This window comes from Acanthaster planci, linkage group LG13 (genome assembly GCF_054643075.1).
Source record: "Acanthaster planci isolate LZ-2023a linkage group LG13, COTS_SCS, whole genome shotgun sequence".
Classification (NCBI taxonomy): domain Eukaryota; kingdom Metazoa; phylum Echinodermata; class Asteroidea; order Valvatida; family Acanthasteridae; genus Acanthaster; species Acanthaster planci.
This window is the reverse complement of record NC_141789.1, coordinates 9,435,504-9,457,982: the sequence shown is the minus strand read 5'-3', so window position 1 is coordinate 9,457,982 and position 22,479 is coordinate 9,435,504. Positions and strand designations below refer to the sequence as shown.

Here is a 22,479-nt window from a genome sequence, read left to right as displayed (position 1 = left end):
AAAAATCCATAGCAAAGTAAATGGAAAATTCAAATGAAAATTAAAAAAAAAGAAATGACAAATGACCCTTTCTAATTCACCTACCCATTCTCACATGGCGAATACGTATGAATCCACCCTCAGGGTATAAAATGACTAGAACCCCAGTCCTTCCCTGGAATTAAAGGCAGAAAGGTATTTTTCCAAACTAATCTTTCATTTAAAAATCTTAATCTTCAGCCTTGTTTTACAAATGGGATTTTAGAAATAATAGCAACACAAACCTTTTTTTCAGTTTCATTATATTCGAAATTGTCGATCTTCCAATGGATGTTTCTTTAGTGTCTCATATTTATGAGGCCATTCAAAATATATAAGTAAATAAATTAGTTCAGAAATAAAAGAAATTGCACCCCCCCCAAAAAAAAACTCCAGCTTGACAAAGTTTTTTTTTCATCACCCATAATGAAGATGGTTCATAAATATTTATCTGCCTAGTTTTCGTCTCAATTGGGTTCAATGGCCATGAAAACTGGTTTGCATGCTTCAGTTTCTGTTTAGGCATTCTGTTGATGGATCAGTGTAATATTAAGAGGCAAGTATTTGGTGAATTTTAAATTTCAAAAACACCATCCATGACTAAAGGCAAAGCAATGTAATTCAGGTTTCGGATGTCAAACTTCGACAAGCTTCAACTTGTTGGCAACTTAATGCCACTTGACAAAGAGCACTCTTGAAATTTTTTTCTAGAAACAGTTATGGTCTGTAATTCCCCTTACAACCATTTCCACTGACTCACAAGGATTCCCCATTAGCTCATGCAACGAATACTGAAAAGTCAGACCATTACTTGCATCTACTTCTGCAACGACGTTGTTTACATAAGCCCCACGCTAACGGTTTTCAAACTTGTTTACTACACGTACTTGGGGTCTCGGAACTATTGTGAACAAAGTGAAAGGAGCGAGCGCGACCACGCATATCCTCGGTAGAGATGTGACGGCTAACGGAACAGCTGATTCGATTGTGTTTTAACCACATTGCGGGGCCACAAAGCCTAGCCGATTAACATATTCATAAGCGGTTGCAGTTGCGATAAACAGGTGACGTCAGGTAGTGTGGCCTGATTTGGATCGTTAGACTTTTTGTAGGGATGTTCCTTATACTCATAGCATATTTTCTAGTTTTCATTTTCGATTAATTGAATTTAATTTCTGAAGAAGTTATTCATTGTCATATTAAATTGAAAAAATCGTTACTCTCTTAAATTCATGTTTAAAGTACTTTATTGTAAAAAGTACAGCAAATATTGTTTGACATGCTTAACTAGGTAAGAATAGTTTCCCCCAATGAAATCAGGTCAAAAGGTCGGGGATTGCCTTGCAAGCAGGGCTAGGGCGGTTGAATTTCGAAATACCCCACGTCACGTACATCAACCTGTGCGTGTCATAGCGCCAGCGTAAGGCTTTCACGCGTACGTACGGCGGACAGATCAGTGGCTCACTAGGAATCGCGATACGAGCGAAGGGGCCGCAGCTGACTCTCAGCCGTTATTTACCGCGAGGATGGAGGAGGTGGCCGCTTTCGGAATCACTTTCTGTATTGTGCTTCTTAATCTTCCCAGCCTTTCCGAGGTAAGAGAAACTTATGCAAATGCTTATCGAGGTTTTTCCGGCAATTCTTGAGCGTTTTTGTTGCGTTGGTCGCTTATGTTCTGCAATCGAGTTGAGTGAGGAGTTTCAATTAGGATGTTGCAACATCGCGTTGCTGGGGGCCTCTATTGGGCCATTTAAATGCATTGTCCCAATCATCAAGTACACGTACATTCGCAGCTAGCTAAGAATATTTTTCTTTCATGCTGGCCGTCATTTAATTATTCTCAATCATATATTTCTTTTTTAAAGTAGACCTTCAGAATCAACAATTTCAACAAATCCGACGAGCAGCATTTTGAAATTTTAATGTGAGCTGTGAAGTTTTCTTGGCTGTCGGGCGTTGCTTGAACAATTTCGCAAGATCAGCTGTGCAATATTCATGTTGTAATAAGAATCGAACGGCGAAGGCCTCCATTGTCTAGGTCTACGTCATGTACTGTACGTGTAATGTCCTGAATGTGTCATGGTTGACCTGTCGGTTTTGATGTTTAGGCATACAATAGGAATTCATTCATTAATGCAGCTGTAAACAACATTTTGTGTCTTACAAAGGGGAAATGGTGAGTTGTTAAAAAAAATAATAACCTAAAAGATCAGTGACTTGATTAAAACCACATAGGCCAAAAAAACATCATGCACCGTATCCATCCATGTGAGTTTGGTGATCGGGGAAGAGTTCCATATACGGACGCCAGTAATTATTCCCTATAGGGTGACCTACATGACCTATTAGCCGTCAGAAAGCAAAAAAATGTCCAGAAAAGTTCAATTTAGGAGGGGAAAATCCAAGTTGTTTATTAGAACAGTCTGATAGGGTTTGGGCACAGGGTGTCAAGTGGAGTCCGTATATGGAACTTTTCCCGAATTGACTAACATAATTGCAGCTGTTTGTTTATACATTCTTGAAACTTGAGCATTGGTCCAAGGTTTATGATAAAAATTGTTACACCGGTATACGGTACCTATAACTTATAAGAGATGAGAAAATAGTTACCCATATCAGTACAATGGAACAGGTCCACATCACCAAACTAAACGAGATGGTCTATAATTCATCGCATTCTACCATATTGTTTTATCATATCAATTACTAGGACAAAAACTTTGATCTATTGACTGCATAAGAGTGACAACACGTTATCTTTCTATGAATATTGCTGATGAAGAATTCCTTACTGGTGCTGTTAACCGACTTGTTGTGTCCCAAAATGTAAACATGTGTCAGACTTAAGCTCACCCACTGCAACTTTGAGTCTTAATGCAGCATTGGAATCTTGATTTTAAAAAACATAAGGGTACACAAAAAACCTTGAAAGAAGAGTCTAAGTCATTGAGGGATAAGAAGTGTAAGTGATTGAAAGGAAGCCAACATTCAGGGAAGGCCTTGAGGTACATGCATGATCACGTCTCCTGCCTCTTGACTTTTTTATGATTAGCTGAGCAAATATCATGTTGTTGCTTTGCAGTTTTTCAAGTCTATTTTAGAAATGTGGGGATTCTGCTTGATTTGAGTCTGTAGGCCTGATTAATAGATTCAAAAGGGTAGACTTGCAGCCAATGTTACATAGTGTGAATAAGAATAGTGCCAATTCTATTGTCAACGGTTTTATGATGGCATTGCTGTGTGTTGTGCAATGATGTACAGGTATTTCCCAAAATCACCAAGCTGGTCAGGTTACATCTCGAAGTAGAGATGAAAATTTCAGGTTCTCTTTCTACAATGTAGTTAGTTCCTTTTTTATTGTGAACAAAATAGATCAGGGTTTTGGCATTTATCTGCTATTCCAAGCATTGCTTTTGACTTGGTGAAAGAAGTTGCCAAGGACCAGCTTCGGCGAATCGTAGAGCTCCAATGCTTAAATGTAATTCTTTTCAGAAGAAAAGATTTGCTTCACATCAGAAGGTGTAATTAAAATATGACTCTTGTCAAATGTCAGTCAAAATGTGAAAACAGTCTGTCTTGTTTGGTGTTACGAGGGAGAAATGGTTGAAGTAAATTTTGTGCATGTTGGTTCATTCATTCATGAACAGCCAGACATGCCACTACCTGCCCCTCCTTGGCCCTTTCAAGCTATTGGTGAAGTTAGCCTTCCCCCTATTTACATGTTGGCCTATCATATGTTTACACTACCACTTCTCTGTTGTATTTTAATAAGAATTGATCTGGGGGCATGACCTGATTAGCATACAATCACACTGTCAGCCAAAGGCTGTAGTGGAAGTGTAATGCTTAGGAAGCTCAGGTCAGTGTGTACATGTATTTGTGTGTTGTGAAAGCGGCTTTCACTGAGATGAGCAGGTATTGGATCTCCTGTCTGGTTTGCTGTAAGCCTGTAGAGCTTGGGTTTTAAAAATGGAGCTGAGCCAGAGTTTCCTGTAGGGAAATGTGGATTGGGGTCGTTAACCCAGTTTTTCAGATTCTGCCCAGGCATACCAGTAGAAGGGACTAATGGTACAGTGCCCCCCTCTCACTTGGCATGGAAAGCTCTGCTTTGGCATCTTAGGTCAAGAAGTTGTAGTACCAACTCACAAAGCCTGAGGGTGTGATTTTAGTACAGTGTGATTTCAAGACTTTCACTGAAATTCATGAGTTATGTTTTGAGTTAATGTAAAGTGCAAGTTTAAGGAGTCACCCAGTGTTACTATTGGTTGGTCATGGCTCTAAAATTCACTTGTGTGTGATCAGTGTGTTTGTTATTTATGAATAAAAAATACACATTTTTTGTTCTATCAATTGAAAAACAATTTGCGAAATTAATGTGTTTTGGAGAAGGTGCAAGAAAACAGCAGAATGTCTTAAAACCAGATTATCTTAATATAATGTAGAGGAATGAGAAATGTTGGCATGAAAGTAAGAAAGTCTTAGGTAAACACGAGCAGCATTTTTAAATTTCTACCTTTTTTCGTCAACCCACCTTTTTCTGAAGAAAAAAATGCTAGTGATACTTCCATGTTTCTGAAGTCTAAAATGATATATCCAAATTAACTACATCATGTAATAAGGCTTACAGGAAAAACAGCCAAGACCTGTCCGTTATATCTGGTACAGGCTCCAGTTAACTAATTTTCAATTCCTTTTACCACTGTTTTCGTCATTATCACTAGATAATAAAATCCTCTTTGATAAATCTGTATTGCCTTAAGCAAAATGTGCATGTACCATGTACCAGTAAATGTCAAAAAAGGGTGTACTGAAGATAAACATGGGCTGGGACCATTGATTTTTGTCATCTTTTCATTTAAGCGTACAAAACATGTCCTCAGACCCCTCCTTCAAAAAGTCTGTATACGCAAGAAAAGATTGACCGCTGATCTGAGTTTTTCCAAGTTTACAAATGCATACCCTCCCCTCCTGGCATACATTTTGTACACTCGCGAAAGAAACGGGGAAAGAAATGCCTGACCCTTAGTTGTGCAAATGGATGACATGTACATTTGTACATGTATGTACATGTACATGTACAATAGTAAAGATGCTCTGTCTCATGATGGACCATTTGTTTGTTAATTTATGTAATGAACCTCGTGTGAAATTAGCCAGTCAAAAGATCTGGTTGCCTGATAAGTAGGAACTACAATCAAAGAGGGACAGATAAAGGGAATGATAAAAAGAGAAAAAATATCCTAAAACTTTCAGCACAACCTGATAGTTGTTTGAGTTGTTGATTCGATTAAGATTGTTTGGCCGATTTAAAGAGCATTCATGTAGTTTCATTACATACTGATACATTTATAACCTTAAACAGCAGTCATAGTTACGAAGTTGCTTTAAGTTGCCCTTGAGGGGTTTCCTCATTTTTTGTTTGTTAAAAGAGTTTGTCTAGGCAATTTCTTTTGTGTTAAGGGCATTCAGGTTGGCCTCTGAATCTAACATGGACACTTGAAAATGGCTGTTATCATAAGCAAAAATTCTGTAGCCAGAGTTTTTTGTTCACTTTGTTTCACTCACTTTGTTTAGAGGTTTCTTCCCTGCAGCTTATTTTTTTTTAATTTCTGTAAAATATTCATGCTTGTATAATTGGATGCAATCAAATGCGGCCTGCATCAGATTATCATGCTAGAGCTAGCTTGGTTCACCGAGTATCCACTTCATTTCCTGCACGCTGCCATGTTATGTATTCTGCATACAAGTTGAAATGGCAACTGTTGGCCAGCGATTAGCTCATGCAACATGTTTTCGTATGTAAAAATGATTGCATGCTTTAAGTGTTGAGAGGATTTTGAGTAAATTCACCCTTGGCCCCAGATATTTTTTCTTTTTGGGTGGGGTAATTTTTTGAAAACACTCTGTGTGCAGTACGATAACTCTTTGCCTGAACTTAAGTACTAAAGGTTTACAGCCAGCAGGGGTGAGATTTGTCAATACATTTTCTGATTTCAGGATGTTTTCATCGATTTGAAGATTTTTCAAGCAATACTGTATTTTAACTCTGAAAAATCCAAAGTTTACATTTATGGTGTTTTTTGCATAACATTTGATATCGAACGCAAGAAAGGGGTATTTTAAGGGAAGCCTTTAAGCAAACATGGAACTTACACTGCAGTTGTAAGTATTTCGTTGATGTTTTATTTTCTTCCAATCTCACCCTTGACCCAGTGAAAAGTAAAAAAAAAAAAAATGGACTTGGCATGTATGGAGTATTCTGGTCGGAATTAAAATTTTGAACATTGGACTATCAGCGTTCATGAGTTAGCCAAGCCCCAAATTAGACAACCCTGTGGAATTTTTTATGCCAAGTTGTGTTTGTCTCAGATTTTGCACTTCCTTCGTCCATCTTGATACATCATGTAAATTGGACAGTAATTCACAAGACACAAACTGTTTTGGCACAATTCTCCTACAGTACAAGTGGGTCAGTTGTGAAAAATGAGAGCAGAAAGGATTTTTGGTCAACTCTTAACCGGCCACATACGAAGGAAATGAAATTGTGAACAATGACACGCGCAGCTGGTGAACTATGCCACACACAGCCTTGTGTTTTCAGTGCATGTTCTCATTTTGGGGGCCACGTGGACAATAACTTTTCAATTTTTACACTGGAATTAAAACCTGAATGTTATGAAAAAACTTCAAAAGGTTTTACACACTGTACTTCGAAAGGTTTTATACTGAAACAGCTACACTGAATATCGGTACCAGTAGTCACAAGACTTTCAAGCTCACCTGAGTTTTTATTTTATTTTAAAACTTGCAATTTTTTTGTTAGCCTGCATTTCCTGAATATTTTGCTGAAATATCCTTATTGTATATGCTGAAATGTCTTCAAGTTATGCTTTAGTAATGAGTTTGACCCAAAATTGCAGGCAGTCATCCACTACTCATAAAGAAACTGCCATCCAGTGCAGTGCCTTGTCATGGGCCATCTCTCTTACGCACCTATGGTTACTAAGGACTACAGCTGGCTGTTAGTAAAGGGCCCAGCTGATTGGTGAAACCACAAGTAGTGTTTCCCAACCTCTGACCTTTGCTGCGCTATAAATAGCATCGGGCCTTCTGGTTGATGGGGTGATATGCTAATGAGTTTTCTTATCCAATCCTGTACTGTGGGCTGTGCCTGCAGTGCTGACCTGCTCTTTATTATTCATACCTGCCTGAAAGGTTGTTTACTTCCCCCCTCACAGTTGCTGTTCGTACAATCTGCGACAAAGAAACTGCCAAGTCTGTAGGCTGGCTAAACAATGGGGACTATCAGCTTGTGTCGGATAGGTTTGGAAAATAAAAATTGCAAGAAAGTCTTTAACAGTAATACCGGGACAGCCAGCAGCTTTCAAATTAGGAGATGTGCAGGTAATGCAGTGTTCTTTGATGCATCAAGGCTACAGAGCAAGGGGTGAAGGTTTTGGATGGATTTATTTCATCCGCCCCTCGCAAGTGTTTGAATCATATCATAGGGCCTACCCATTGCCAAAAGCATTGGTCTGTGAATTTGTGTTTAGAATGTGATCTGATTTGTAACTTAAAGTATAACCCCCCCTCCCTTTTTGTCTATGGTGAAACTGACCTTGAAGATCAGAATACAAACTGATGATGCCAAAAAATAGCCTCCAGTCAAGGCCCCCTTAATTTGTAACAGCCATATGCATCAATGCATATATACAATGTACATGTATGTTCTAGCCAAATGAGCTTGTTTTTTGGTAGAGACATAAAACATTGCATGGCCAACCATGCATACCGGTACATGGCCGTTTTCCAATACTCGACTTTGTCTCCGTCTCAGGCTTTGTGTATGAAACCAATCCCCGATTGTGGGCCTAAGCGTTTAACTTAAATTAAAGTACTGTAAATGTTTGGCTCTTTTGCATCTTTCTTGATGTTTTATGGTACTATTGGACTTACTATTGCCCTTACAACCTTAAAGTCAGGAAGTAAAAAAACAGTTGAAGCCTGAGATGGAGCCCAAGTCGAGTACTGGAAAACTGGCTTATGTACCACTAAAGCAATGTCTCCCTTGGTCATTTATTACGCCTTCACCCAGGTGCTGCATAGTGCTGTGCTGTTATTTTGGACCCCTGTAAAACCAGACCTTTACCAGGCCATTACATAATAGCTGCTTTCAGTTTGGAGGTCCCTAGATTTAAGGCTTTCACAACAAAAATATGGCCCCTGAACAACAATAGGCCAGCCACAGTCTGGTTGACCCAACTGCAGATTATGACCTAGGGGGGTTTTGTAATTGTATCCTTGAGAGGGTGTGATGTCATACATGTACATGTATGATACATGCCCAGGGAAGACTTGACCACCATGCATGAAATCCTAGATTAATAGGCACACAATGCATTTGTAATTTTGCCAAAGTGCAATTGAAATCCGTATGTCTGGTACACATGTATTGATGTTTTACAGAAAATGTGACTGAGTTCTGTTTTTTCTGTGTTTCAAATGTTTAAATTGCCCTGCATTGTGGTTTCTTCCATTGGTTTGTCCTCTGGATTTGTCAAACCAGAAAATTGAAGTTACTCAAGTTACATGTACATAAATGACCATTGTCCCTGCAAATCATGCCAGAGTTTTGTCTTGCACATTTATGTATAATGCACATGGTACCACAATGACTCTGGTGGTACCCGTAGTGGTGGTCATTGATGTGGCATGTTGAAGCCTGTCAATCAGATCAACTGTGGTTTTTGTAGTCCACTTGAAGTGTCAAGATAAAGGGGGACCTTGATTGCCTTGTGGCTTACTGTCAAGAGAGCAAGGTAAACTCACTGATCAGTACCTCAGGATTGTAACAGATGATGGCAGTGTATATGTACAAAAAATGTCGTTGTAAACCTGCCCAGCAAACTGAAATGACACTGGGGATGCATTCTGTGTAAAACATTCTTTGACCCTCGGAAGAAAAGTAATGCCAAGTGTACTGACATTATTAAGTTTATAGCTCATCGGATAGGCTTTCATTGTAGAGTCTCAATTGTTGAATCAAGTTGAGTGGTGAGTGCATGGTTCGTAAGCCAAGTATCAAAAGCATTTTTAGTGCACAGTAGTGGGCTGAGCGCTGCTCAAAGTGTGGTGTTTGTAATGTAAACCAAGAAATGATACAGTTTTCACTTATTACAGATTTTTCCGCTTGTTTCTTTTCAGGCAAGGGAGTTTTGTTCAGTGGGAGGTTACTGGTGTGACACAGGACACTGCTGTGGCAATGGAGACTGCTGTACATATTACTATGAACTGTGGTGTAAGTATTTGACAAACTTCAATATTGTGGTCTGTCTGTGACTGTGTTCATAACTTTCCCTTTGTTCCTCTCCCCCCCCCCCCAATTGTGCCACTCATTAACCCTATGTCTGTTTTCAAACAACTGTTGTCAGAAAGACAATTCCTCATGACGGCTCAGCGTGTAAATTGTGGAATTCCAAAACACAGACACTCATAATTTCCCATGATTTAAATTTAAGGGTAAAACCTGCATTTCATCTAGTTTGTGGAGCTCGGATAAACTTCTTTGTCATTTCTACTGCTTTGTAGGCAAAGAAGTATCTTTACTTTATACCATTCGTTGCTCTAAATACATCAGGTTTTTTAGTCATGTGTTATGTGTGTTTATATGTGTAACTCTGAATTTTTTTCATGTTCATCATCAGGGATCTGCCGCTGCCGGTCGGGCCCGACCGGCACGCAGAATTGCCGAGCGCCACAATCTGCCAAATCAACTTTTCCGACCGGCACGTATTCCCGATAAGAACCCAAATAAAATAGCATCTTGGTCGAGGGATTGATCGTGAAGATATGAAGATCGTGAAGAAAGCGTAAAATTTCTTCGTAAATTTCACTTTGCACTGCCATGCATATCGTCTGCGCACCCACGTACGTGCGTATGCAACATATCTGGACCAAATATTAACCTGAACCAATAGGAGGCTTTGTTACACGCAATGCACGTGTACATAGTGCGTAACGAATCTTTCCATTGGTTGGAAGGCCACACATAGGCTTGCATATGCAACGCTCTCAGTGCGCGAAGATCGGAAAACCCCCTCTCCATGATGTACAGCGTTGTTTGTCCAGTTCTGCATTTTACCCAGTTCCACAACTTGAAAAGAAAATTTGGCTTAACTTTCAGAAAGACAAAATTGCAAATGACCCCATTCACACTTCGTTTAAACACTTAAAAATCTGGCAGAAAAACAATTTCACATGTACTTGCAAAACTGACAATCGACCGTGACTGTTTTTCGCCGCGCCGACCACGGTTACCAACATTCGGTGCATGTATTTTCTGCTCGATGTTGCATAAAACGATCACTGCGATCGTTTTTTAAACCAACGATCGCACCGCATTTGTTAATTGTTGTTTATCCCACGGTGAAAATATTAACTCCGCAATTTTTTTATTCAAAAGTAACAGCATGATTTTGCCTTTTCCGTAAACGAGTTCCATATGGCAAGATACACGCGCTCAGTATGCACGTGACACATGGCCATATGTGTCAGAAAAGCAAATGGCCAATCTACATTATGTTCATGTAGACTTTAAAATGACTGTTCAGAAAAGCCCTGCACACATTTATGAATGTCGTTATCCCATATGCATACTGTATGAACTTTTGTACAAAGAAAATAAGGAAAATATTCCGCCAAGATTTTGCATGTTTCGCCTTATTTTCAACACACACAAAAAATGAAAAACAATTTGAATAGCAATGAAAAATTATGGGCATCATAGAGATAGAAATTAATTCAATATTTAAGGGATTTACAGAATAAAATCAATATTTATTTCTACTCTTTTTTTCTAATTCAATTGCCCGTCTAAAATTATCACCTCATCCTAGTTGACCAAAATTACAAATTTTCAATTTTTTAAATTAAATTTCAGAAATTTCAGACATGAGATTCCAAATTCTAGGCTGTGTATACACAGCTGAAAACACCCAGAAAGTGCTGTTTCCGGCCATCTGGGGGCTTTTAGATTCTTCCGAAAACTTTTTCGGAAGACATGCATCTGACTCACAGTAGAGCGTGATCTGGATCGGTGCAGACTGCCCAAACCACACACTTGGTGTACTGTAGCTGTCAGTCAACACTGATGACTTTTGATTTAATAGACCCTGTCCGATTCCTGGAACAGCAGCTCTCTATCCAGGGGCAAGGGTTTGTTGACCCTGTGTCCATAGCAGAGGATGGGGCCCCTTGATAGGAAGAGGCAGCTAGCCCCCTGTCTTTGGCCTTGATTTTATCTCGCCTTTATTATGTTTACTGAGAATAATACTATTTTGGAAAGTGACTTCAATTGAAATGCATGCGTTCTCTTGAACTCGGAAAAAGATAAAGAAGGCCATGTTGGAAGAACTTTTCTAGTACATGTACCGGTGCTGGGCTCTGCTGAACTCTCTCCCTCTCATTTGATGGGAAAACTCAAGGGGTTACACATAATGTTCCTTATCTTTGCTGCACTTTGGGTCTGGCATTCGGTTAGCATCTGCGTCCCTTGCCTGTCATAGTAAGCACCCAGGGGCTTTAATGGAGATATCCTTCTTTACACCCAGTTGGGTGGGACTTGATCAGCAGTGTAACTTGATCTCTTCCTGTTTGAGAAAAAGGGCCATGTGTCCTCAGGATGGAGAAAATGGGCCACAAAGTCACGAAGAGCTTTGCTTGGAAAAGATATACCTGTACTTTGGAGTTGCTGAACTGGCCATCTCTAATGGTTCAAGGAGTGGTTGTGTTCATGTTACTGTGTGCTTGGAACAGAGCCTTGGTCGGGTCGACATCAAGCTTTTTTGCCCAGGAGCTAAACTCAGATACTGGCCTTTCAAATTTGAAAGGGTTTTGGGAGCTGTTTCACTGAACCAGGGAGCTATGTTAGGTAAAGTCATATTAGGCCAAAAAATAATAGTTAAGCTTCCAATTACATGCCTCTCGAAAAATAGGTCAGTTTGCCGAAATTTTTTTTTGGGGGGGTCAACATTTCTGTGCTGATTGAATGGCATGAATGGAGACGAAAGCTTCAAAAAATTGTCTCAATAAGTAATAAAACCCATATTAATCCTTGTAACAATTTCTACAGTAGACAATTCACAACAATTAAGGACAATTCACACAATGCCTGCCAGGTAATCACGACGGCAAACTGGCCAACAATGTCCGTGTATCACTTGGTAAGTGTGTGTGATGCATCTAAATAGGCAAGCGATAAACCTTGTGCCACAGCAGGAAATTTTATGGAAACACGCTTGCTTCAAGCACGAGCAAAACCACCTCAAATTAAACTCCTGAACACAGAGAATACATGTATACAGGCAAGAGACCAAGTTTTGTGAATTAATTAACTTGCAGAAATCCTCTTGCAACATCAATGTTTTTTCAACCTGCAACTATAGGGTTGTGTATGACTGATAAAGCGTAATCGACTGGGACATATAGTTGGCACATTTCCATTACGCGTTCTTTGCCATGGGCAAAGGAATCAGCACAGCATTGCTTTAATGCATTGAGCTTTGCGCATGGGTTTTCACCACTGCGACAGCAAAATGCGAAGGGAGCTCGTGAAAATAACAGAAGTTTCTTTTCAAAAATTGCAAATGTAAGTAAGAAAATATACCAAAACAGGCGGTTTAAAGTAAGAAAAGGTTGTTGAAAGGCATTTTGTGAAGACAGGAAAGACGTCATGATTAATTTATTTAATTTGTGTTTCTAACTTGCCAATAAAAATTTTAGGGTTGCGCCGAAAAAGTAGAGTCAGTCAGAAAAATGAGACCTTGACACTGGGCTTCCAGTTATTGACACTACCCCAACATGGTAAATATTTTGATGATCTCTTTGGAATAAAGTGTCATCACGTCAAAGAGAATCAATAGCAACCTGGCACTAAGTTTGGCACCTGACCTCCCACTTTATTATTACAGGTTACCAGGTGCTAATCATGGTTTGTGGGACGCAAAAGCACCAGTGTGCCCGCTTAATGTCGACCCCTGATTGGTTTTATTTCTTGTTTTATGGTGTTTCTGACATGTTTTGCTGGGAGCATTTCTGTGACAGATATATCAAAGGTTCGATGCCAGCATTTTGGGGATACACGTATGTGTATGCACGTGTACGGTACCCTTTTTTAAGCAAGTGCAGAACCAGGGAGTGTTCTTGGTACTTCGTACATTCTCATGCCAGTGCCAGTAAATGTTGAATATGGGTCATCTGCAGCTGTGGACAAAAAAGGAAACTTGAGGTGCCATTAGAAAGGGAGTATTGCTCTCAGATAAATACCGCTACCCACACAGTACCAGTATGTGTGTGCTGTGTGGCTTTGCCCAAGAAAGCTTTGTAACATGTTTTATACATCGCGCAGGGGACCTGGTGATCTCCCAGGTACCAGCATTGGCTTATCGGGATATGGTCACCCCCACATTCTGTTATGGTTTCCTTGAAGGAAGTCTGTATTGCTGTCAACATAATTCAGTAAACTACATGTAGGTTTTTCAATGTTTTTTCTTATGCTTGATGATGTACAGTCTAAGGCAGGCATATTTTTGTTTAATTTCTCATGTGCATAAACCTCCATACTGATTTAAGACTTAAGCATGTAAATTTTAAATGCAGTCCAATGTGCACGTACATGTACATGAACTAATTAGAGGCCTATGTAAACTTACCAGTACATTGTGATAAACCCACCCATCCTCCCCCCCCCACCTGCATTATTCCCAATCTTAATATCCCCGGAGGATCAGCAAGAAAGCTGCTTACCCACAGAGCAGGAAGATTCTCTGGGATGTTGACCTCATGCTGGGGCCCTCCCGCTGGGGCCCCTCCTCAGGCTGCCAACAGCTGTTTTAATGCCCTGTTCCTGCAGTGTAATCAGATGCGCCATTGTCTAGATATGCATGCTGGTTTCCCAGAAGGCTGGCTTGCTTGCTCATTGGTGCTGTGGCAGAAGTTGCCATCTTGGCTCCTAGGGCTTGTTGATACAATTTTCCTCTGGGCTGTATCATCCTTGATGCAGCCCAGGGGAAAATTGTATTAACAAGGCGATTTGTGCCTTCTTGGAATGAATTTGCTGCACGGTTCACACATCGTTTTTGTTTTTGAGAGGGATTTCCCATCAGTGTCCAGTAGCAACAGTTTAAAATTTTAGCACGTTATTCCTTAAGGCTGCCCATGCAGATACATGTAGTTCATATTTTATTGATTGATTTGTTTATTTATTTCTGATGTTTATCCAGGGTAAGCTTTTCTCCATAAGGTGGTCTCCCATAGGGCCCTGACATATACATTAAAGAAATTTAAAAATGAATTTAAAAAATGGAAATTAGATATAACTTAAAATTATATCTAAAGAAACAAAATAACATTTAAACTGTTGACGAGCTGATTTTAGAGAATGTTTAAAAATGCCAAGTGATGGTGGCGATTTCACAGATTGGTCCAAATTATTCCACACTGATATCAGTGTGAGCAAAAGGCTGTGTCTTAGACATTCAGAATGAAACTTTGGAACAAATAGTGAACTTATGGCAGGCCGCGTACTATAATTATGGATCTGGTTAGTTGGAGTTAAACCGTCCTTTAAATAAGCTAGTGCCAAATTATGCAGTTATTATTATGGTAGCCTCTGCCCTTAGATGGATTTTGTTCTACAAAGACTGCTTTAAAAGCAACGAGTGGTTTTTGTCAAGAAGCAGGGAAAAACCTCTGTTGTTGAAACTCTTTTCTTGGACGAGAAAAGTCGCAAGAACTGGTTCATGTACATACAGCTTCTTGTACATATGTAGTAGGGTTATCTGACATGTGGTTTGAGGGAGAAAACTCTTGTCATTTCTTGTACATGTACATGTCACAGTAGTGCACCTCCAACAGTTTGCAACGCATTGACCAATCACAGAGCGCGAAATCTGTGGACCCTTTCCACATGCTCATTGAGTCAACAGATATCGCGCACTGTGATTGGTCAATGCATTGTAAACTCTTGGAGGTGCACTTTTGTTATACGCCCACATTGGGAGTGTATCGTATTATGGCTTGTACATGTACTAGTGTGTCACTTGAATTATCTGACTTAAGAATGAGACTTTTTTTATACAATTTCTATGAACTCTTGAAAGTTGTAATGCCTTCTGTATTGGTACCAGAAGGTTCATTTCTTCCCCTGCGGGTCATTTCTGAATTAAATCTCACAGACTTTGTGTATTTCTTGTTTTCTCTCAGGGTTTTGGTTGGTCTGGTTCCTGATAGTCTTCATCATTGGATTCTGTGTCTGGCAGCGGAAGAGGTTCCATCCATGGAGAGGGAATTCCAGCCATCGCACATGCTCAATTCAGGACTTTCTCAGGGGTTTCAATTTTGACAATATCACGCCAGGTACGCAGCAAAAGACTTTTGAATTGCAGTTGATTGTATCCGCTCATTACATCACCTAAAATGAGCAGATTTGAGGCTGTGTGTAGAAGTTGTGGCTCTGGCGAAAAGTACCAAATGGCTTTGGAAGCCACTGGCTTGTGCTATACAGCTTTTTCTCATGGATGCATGTGTTTTTGTCAGCCATAGCCACAACATTTATGTACAGGTAGAGGCATCCAAAGTTCACAGCTGAGGTCGATATTTGTATCAACTTTATTAAGGACAAGCTACGATACGAACTGTAAAATTTGAAGATAATTGTGATGTTTGAGTCGACAAAGGAATTAAACTTTTTGATGGCCTTAACCCTAACAAAATCAATGTTAGTGCAAAGTGGTTGCATGTTGCTGCAGTCAGCGGAAGTGTCTAAGTAAACTCTAAATGCATATGGCTGGAGGTGTGGCGTTCATTTAGTAGAGTGCTACACAAAATCGAAAGGCCTTTCATTTCAGGTGTGGTTGATTCTATTGAATTTAGCAGAGTTGCAGCATTAAATCCAGCCTAGAGGGAGGCTTTGATGCCTCTAGAATTATCTTTTTTTTATCAGCCAAATGTCTTACTCCATGAAGCTCTTTGCAAATAAGTCTTTTTGGAGTTTTGGAACTCTCTTATCCCACTGTTTTTTTTCTGTAAATTATTTCAAATACTTCTTGTAACAAGAACTGTCCGCTGTCTTAATTTTTACAGTGCCGCCATGCAAGCTGCCCTCATACTCAGAGATCGGGGACACAGTGGGCTACGATACGCCGCCCCCACCCTACACATACTACTACATCCAGGCGGCCACCACAGGCTTTGGCAACACCAACAACGCAGACTGCGACACGTGCGGAAACAGCAGCGGCCTGTCGGCGCTGACGCCAAGGCTGACTGAAGTGGCAATAGAAACTGCTGGGTAGGTTTTGCAGTGTGGCTCAGGTTGTCTGTCATTCTTCAGTTGTCTGTAGTCATTTTGTCTGGGTTAATCCCTTCCAGAGTAGCCATTTCTGACTAGTTCCATGCATTTATCACGTAGAATTTCAACTTCCTTGGCATTTGAGTTGCTGCAGCCCTCCTAAGGGAAACCGATGGCACATTCTTCGTTGAGCACCTTTCAAAAGGGTTAAAGGTTCCATGTGAAAGTACAAGTGGATGAGCCATGTACTTGTACCTTCTCCATTCGTGCAAAGTCCTGTGAAACTGCCCTCTGCCCCCCAATAGATTTTGACGGCTCAGGTGACATTAAGGTTTTGACAGGGATAAAGTGTTTTCAGAGACCTGGGTGAATATTCCAAGAGGAAAACTGTGGTTCGTGGTACAAGTTTGATATGTCTGTCTGTCTCTTTTCCCGTGTAATTTTCCCACCAGTCACACAAAGCATTTCAACGCTAACCTGTGCAGATCGCCCAGTTGTTATGCTATTAAAGTCAGTTTTCTTATTTACCAAAAACAAATCATATCAAAGTGATATCGTGATAATCAGGCTGCACAAAATATCGTAAGGCTGACAAACATTAAGAAGGATATCGGGGTCCGAAGTCCGACAATTTTATTTGTTCAATTTTTGTGGGAGAGAAAAAAAATTACCGCACATGTGTCATCAAGATCCCATTGTATTAAAATCACAATTAGTGTATAATTCATAAACAAGGTATGTTTAGAAGTGGGGCGTTAGTCTGCTCTCGTGTTTACTCTAAGAACGTACTGTACTTGTGTACATATTAAGATACTATTCTGGTCAGTAAATCATAAAATTCTTTCAGGATCAAAGATGGAGACACACAGAACACCTGCCAAGTTGTGGGAAAGAAATATGTAAATTGTTGTGATGGTTAGTGTGACTGCATGCATTCCGAGAAAAATAATCTCAACCGAACACAAAGACTAAACCGATGAGGTCCATTTTAACTATGTAGCAACAAACAAAGCAAAAAGCAAGGCTAGGCGTTTTGAGTTTTGTAAAGTTGTTGTTAACATAAGAATAATTTGATAACATTGTTAACATAATATAAATTGCAATCATTGAAAAAATTCTGTGTGATTTTTTTTTTTTCGCCATAATAGGGTTGATGGAGGGGAGAGCCGACTGGAGACACCAGATTCAAGTGAGGCTCCACCAAGCTATGCGCAAATCATGGAGACATCTCGCGAAAGAGAAATGCGTGTGCGTGCCGTTGCCGAGGCACTCACACAGACTCTAACACCCTCTCGCACCCCTGCTGCAACCCCTAGTGCCACGCCAGCCGTGTCGACGCCTGTGACCCCAGCAATAGCAACTCCAAGGCCAACGCCTGCTGCCACTCCCGCTGCCACGCCCAGACCAACGCCTGTTGCCACACCCGCTGTGACGCCAGCCGTATCGAGATCACCTAAGTCCTTCTCACCGGCCGGCAGTCCAAAGCGTCTGTCCCCTGCCACCAGCCCTCTGAGGCAGTGCAACGAACACGGGGGAGGCAGCAGGAGTGGCACAGTCACGCCCACACCAGCAACCACCCCCGTAGCCACGCCTTCACATCTCGCATCCTCAGGGAACTCATCGGCTTCCGACAGGGCAGTGACATCGACCATTGTGGACTTGCAGATCAGTGACAAAGGCTCGCTGAACTATGTCACCAGGTTGACGTGAGGCAAACTCAGTCGTAGGGGAGCAGATGTCGATAGCAGACGGTGCGGTTATTTCCTAACACTGAGATGCATGCAAGATATTGCCAGTTTGGTGCCTGTTAATGTGTACGTGCAGATGCTTGTAGTCTGTGGCGATCTTAAAGGTCAGCCGATTACAAAGCTGCTAGTCCTCCACAGAGGAATTGTTTTGTTGGTGATGGTGTTCATGCTTTTTAACGGAAACAGTTTACCCGCATATGTATCACCGAAATGTTACCCTTTCTTTTTTGCAAAACGGGAGTCCATTTAGTAATCAGAATAGCAATGCAAGGTGAGGCAGCTGTACAGTGTAGTTCTATTTATTTGTAGATTTTTCTTCCCAAAGATAATATTTGTGTTCACATGTATCTGTGTTACCGGAACAAAAAGGATACGGCATTTTTGTTTACAAATTTGAGTCTTCAGCAACTAGCGTTATTGAGTCGAACGTGTGTTTGGGGTTTTTTTTCCCCCATACGTCTCTAATTACAAATGAATTTTGGTAATCACCTCTTAACAGTCTTCAATCCCTTACCCATTGGTAGGATTGAGAACTGCTTGGGTCAAATACAACTCAATCCGAGTTACTTGTTAAAGCATGCTTTTGTCAGAGTGGTCAGCGTTATCTAATGCAATTGATTTTGTCACTTAATACATGTACTGCAGGTGTTATGCTGCTGTGCAGGAAATGCAATGTTACATTGAATTTGTTATTACCCAGTTTTGGTGGGGAGTGTGTTGTTTTATCCACTTTCCAACCTAAACTGAAATGGGATGTTTTGGCCAGTGCCTGAGATTGATCAGTGCATTATGAGTAGGCGTACCGTACGTGTACCTCACAAGCACCTGTTTTGTGTTTTGTTTTCTTCCGCTTCGAGTTAAAAACTTTTTTGTTTTAGATTTCTCTGTCGTTTTTTGGTTTGTTTTTCCAAGCAAGCATGTTTCCGTACTAAAAATAATGCACATTTACAAAGGTACATGTAGTTCTTGTAACGGCAGTGTTGACAAATGAAAAATGACTTCAAAGTTGTATTTGTGATTCGGCTGACTCCGAAATATTCTTGAAATTTCTTCAAGGTTGTAATATCTGTTGTGAAGGTGTCTTTATAGGTCACTAGTCATCCGTGCAATGTACGCGACATTGTTAAAAGCATAAAAAAGCATATTTTCTACTTTTTATCATGATCTTCCTTATGGAAAAATTGTGCCTAACACTGTCTTTGCTTTGTGTAAACACTTGTTTCACCCACCTATGTACTGTACTATAGTACAAGCAAATGTGAACAGAAAGAATAATATTGTGTTTTTGCCTGCATGTGAGTTGTTAAAAAGTGTTTGCAAGGGCTCATAATTGGACAGTGAACAATTCATCTGCAACACAGACGTAAAGCCAGCTGTCAGGAATGACACCGGTGTACATATTGAAGAAAATGACCAGAATGATTTCATTTATTTCGGAATTTGTCATAAGATAGATTTAGATTTGAAACAAAACTACATTTAACACTAAAATCTCAGAGCTCCTGCATGACAAACAGTTACATATACATGTACAGGTAAGCAGTAGAGACTAGTGTAGACTTTCATATTACCTTTAATGTTTGAGATTCTTTGCAGAGTTTTTAAAGGACATATGTAACATCTGTAGTCTTTCAGTATGCAGAGTTTAAAGTACATGTACATTTACACCTTTTAGTTGTTGAAACATGTTCCAATCTTTGTCCCCCATTTTGCCTCCGCGATTTGTTACAAGTGTACAGAAAAGTTTGCTTGCTTCTTTTACATGTAGATCTGTGTATTAAGTTTGCATTCTAAATGCTTCAGCAATCCTTCATTGTTATTTATTAGTTTGATGCATTCTTTAGAACAGGTGTCTATTTATTGGACACGTTTAAGTCCTTGTCAAATTTAGTGTTGTAACATTTTCTCACTTTTTTGGCATTTTGAAAACACCCTCGGAAGTGTTCTAGGAGTAATTGTTGGTGTCCGCACATTTGGATTTGAAGGAATGAAATTGGAACACTCCTGTTTATTAGTTCCAGGTGTTCAGTGTGAGTTTGGTATGGATGAAAATCACTCATTGGACATACCATTAATGGCGAGGGAAGTTGCTGGCGGAAAAATTCCTGCCTGCTTATGCTATGACCCGCGAACAGTATCGTGGGCATTTGTACAATTGCATCAGTGGTTTTTTTGGGGTCATTGGTGCTATTTTGATATTATGTGTGTTGCACCAACCGGTTGGTCACACACATCAGGTTTTTTTTTCTCTTTTGCCTCGGTGGTTTTAAGGTGTAGAAGACAACAATTGTTGTTACAACTTTTTTGACTATTTTTGACAGTTGTAAATTGTTTAAAAGGAAATATTTTGCCTTTTTTCCCAAACGGGGAGCGTGCATCACTGTTAACTCTTGAAATATTGTCAGCTGCAGTGAACAAGGAGATTCTTTCCATGAATTCTGCAGGAGTCACAAGCTTCAGGTCTTTTGAATTTTCCATAATTCACCTGGTCAGTTTCTTCAAGATAAAACAGTCGGAAGTGATGCATGTTTTTGAAGAATTGTTTGCTTCACATTGGAGCTGAGAGTTACATTTCGAAAAGCTCTGGCAACAGCTGTTGACTTCAACGTGAAAGTCGGCTTTTATGGTTGATTGTATACCCGTCTCTGCTTTAGTGTTACCTCCCTGGTGCGTTTACCAGCTTCAAGGTGCCCTGGCTGTCAGATCTAAGAAAAGCCTTCAGCCGCACAGGGAAACAGTGTACGTGGAATTTATGGCAGCCTATCTTATCAAGCCTTCAGATGTTGTTTAAATATTCAGGGTTGATGTTCAGTTGGTTGCTGAGGTTAAAAAAAAGAGTGTTTATTTGTGAAGGGTTTTACCTCTTTGATTTAATGTTTGAACCCTGACCAAGGGTCAAGATCACCATAAATATCTAAGAAAGTTGAATTTCGTCGGACTAAATCTAGTTTGTATATAGTAATAAAATACTTTGTAAATAAAGTAAAGTACAGTATTCCCCCTGTATAATGTCATGCCAAAGAAGTATACATTAATACAAAGAAAAAAGTATTTCTTGTGCTGACTTTGTGAGTTTGTTTTGTTGGTTTTGACCGGGTATTGTGTGGGTATTCAGGGATTGTTTGCTGTTAAAATCGGAATTGTGATAGAAATCATTTCATTTAACCTCGGAATTATAGAGTTTTTCCTTTAACTTCAGCGACCAAATTTCTAAGCGCTCACAGGAAAGTGGAAACCTCTTTTCTATTGTTTCGGCTCGGGCAGTAAGCTAGCTACATGTCCCTGGTGGAAGAAACACGCAAGCAGGCATATGTATTTCGTTTGGGAAAATGATATTTTAACTTCCCGTCCAGAGATACTCCCATGAGGACGTTTGTCCGTGATGGTGTTCCAAGTGAAACGTGACTGATCGTTCCGGCGGGCAGTCAAAGCACGGATGATTGCGTGCTTGGAACCTGTTGGTGGAAGTTCCTGCTTGTCCAAAGCCCCTTGCGTAATTGCGTATGGTCTTTTGCAGGAACAAAACTGTCTGCGACGATTTAGGCCCTATTATCGCGCACTGTGGCTCTTCACACACACCATGCCCCTCGCCCTTTTCATTGCTCCCGAGTCCAGGTTGTACGTATACCGTTGTATTATTGTAGGTAAGTGATACGCTCGTGCCGGCTAAGCGATTTCCTGTCAAATTGCATTATCTGCGGCTTTTGTGCTGTTTTTGTTTGTCTTGTTTCGTCATCCTTCCCCGTGGCCCTTTGTTAGTGTTGCCGCCTTTTTAAAAGCCCAAAGTCCACATCCCGTGGGGAAAAGGGGGGACAGATCGAAGGCCGCAACAGGTGATTTTTTTTCATTTGCCTGACGTCCCTGTAGAAATCTGACAAATTTGAGCTGACACTTCATATGCAAGTTAGCTCACTGAAAACATCTTTGAGAAAGGATCGTTCATTGGTTCATTGCTGCGCACGTACACTACAATGAGTCAACGGAAAAGACTTTACGATAGCAAAATATCCAGCCTGTTCACAAATACAGCATTGAGGTTTGAACAGCAGAAAGGCACATTTTTACGACACTGCAACTATAACATCTGGTGCAATTATGCCCTTCGTTTTGTCTAGTAGGTATCCCATCGTGAAGGCTGAAATTTTCAAATGAAGAGCTTTCTTTCACCCAGGCTTCATGCCATCTCTCACCAGCTTACAACCCGACAAAACTTTGATAATTGAAAGATTTGATTTTAGCTTTGCCCTCGCCCCCCACCACCCCGCGCCTTTTTCCCTCGCTAAACTGTCCCTAGGTCCCACTGTGACCCCACCAATCGGACGGACCGTGACTATGGCGCGGCTCATCATAAATTGGCTTGAATGA

General features: G+C 40.4%; 1 protein-coding gene across 1 annotated transcript; it reads left to right on the top strand.

Annotated features, from left to right (window-relative positions):
- Positions 1 to 1,414: 1,414 nt before the first annotated feature.
- On the top strand, positions 1,415 to 21,165 carry LOC110987885 (uncharacterized). The gene is made up of 5 exons (XM_022251019.2): positions 1,415 to 1,613; positions 9,223 to 9,316; positions 15,280 to 15,432; positions 16,159 to 16,366; positions 17,515 to 21,165. The coding sequence occupies exons 1-5, from the start codon at positions 1,545 to 1,547 to the stop codon at positions 18,074 to 18,076; spliced, it is 1,086 nt and encodes a 361-aa protein (XP_022106711.1). The 5' UTR covers positions 1,415 to 1,544; the 3' UTR covers positions 18,077 to 21,165.
- The last annotated feature ends 1,314 nt before the right edge of the window (positions 21,166 to 22,479 follow it).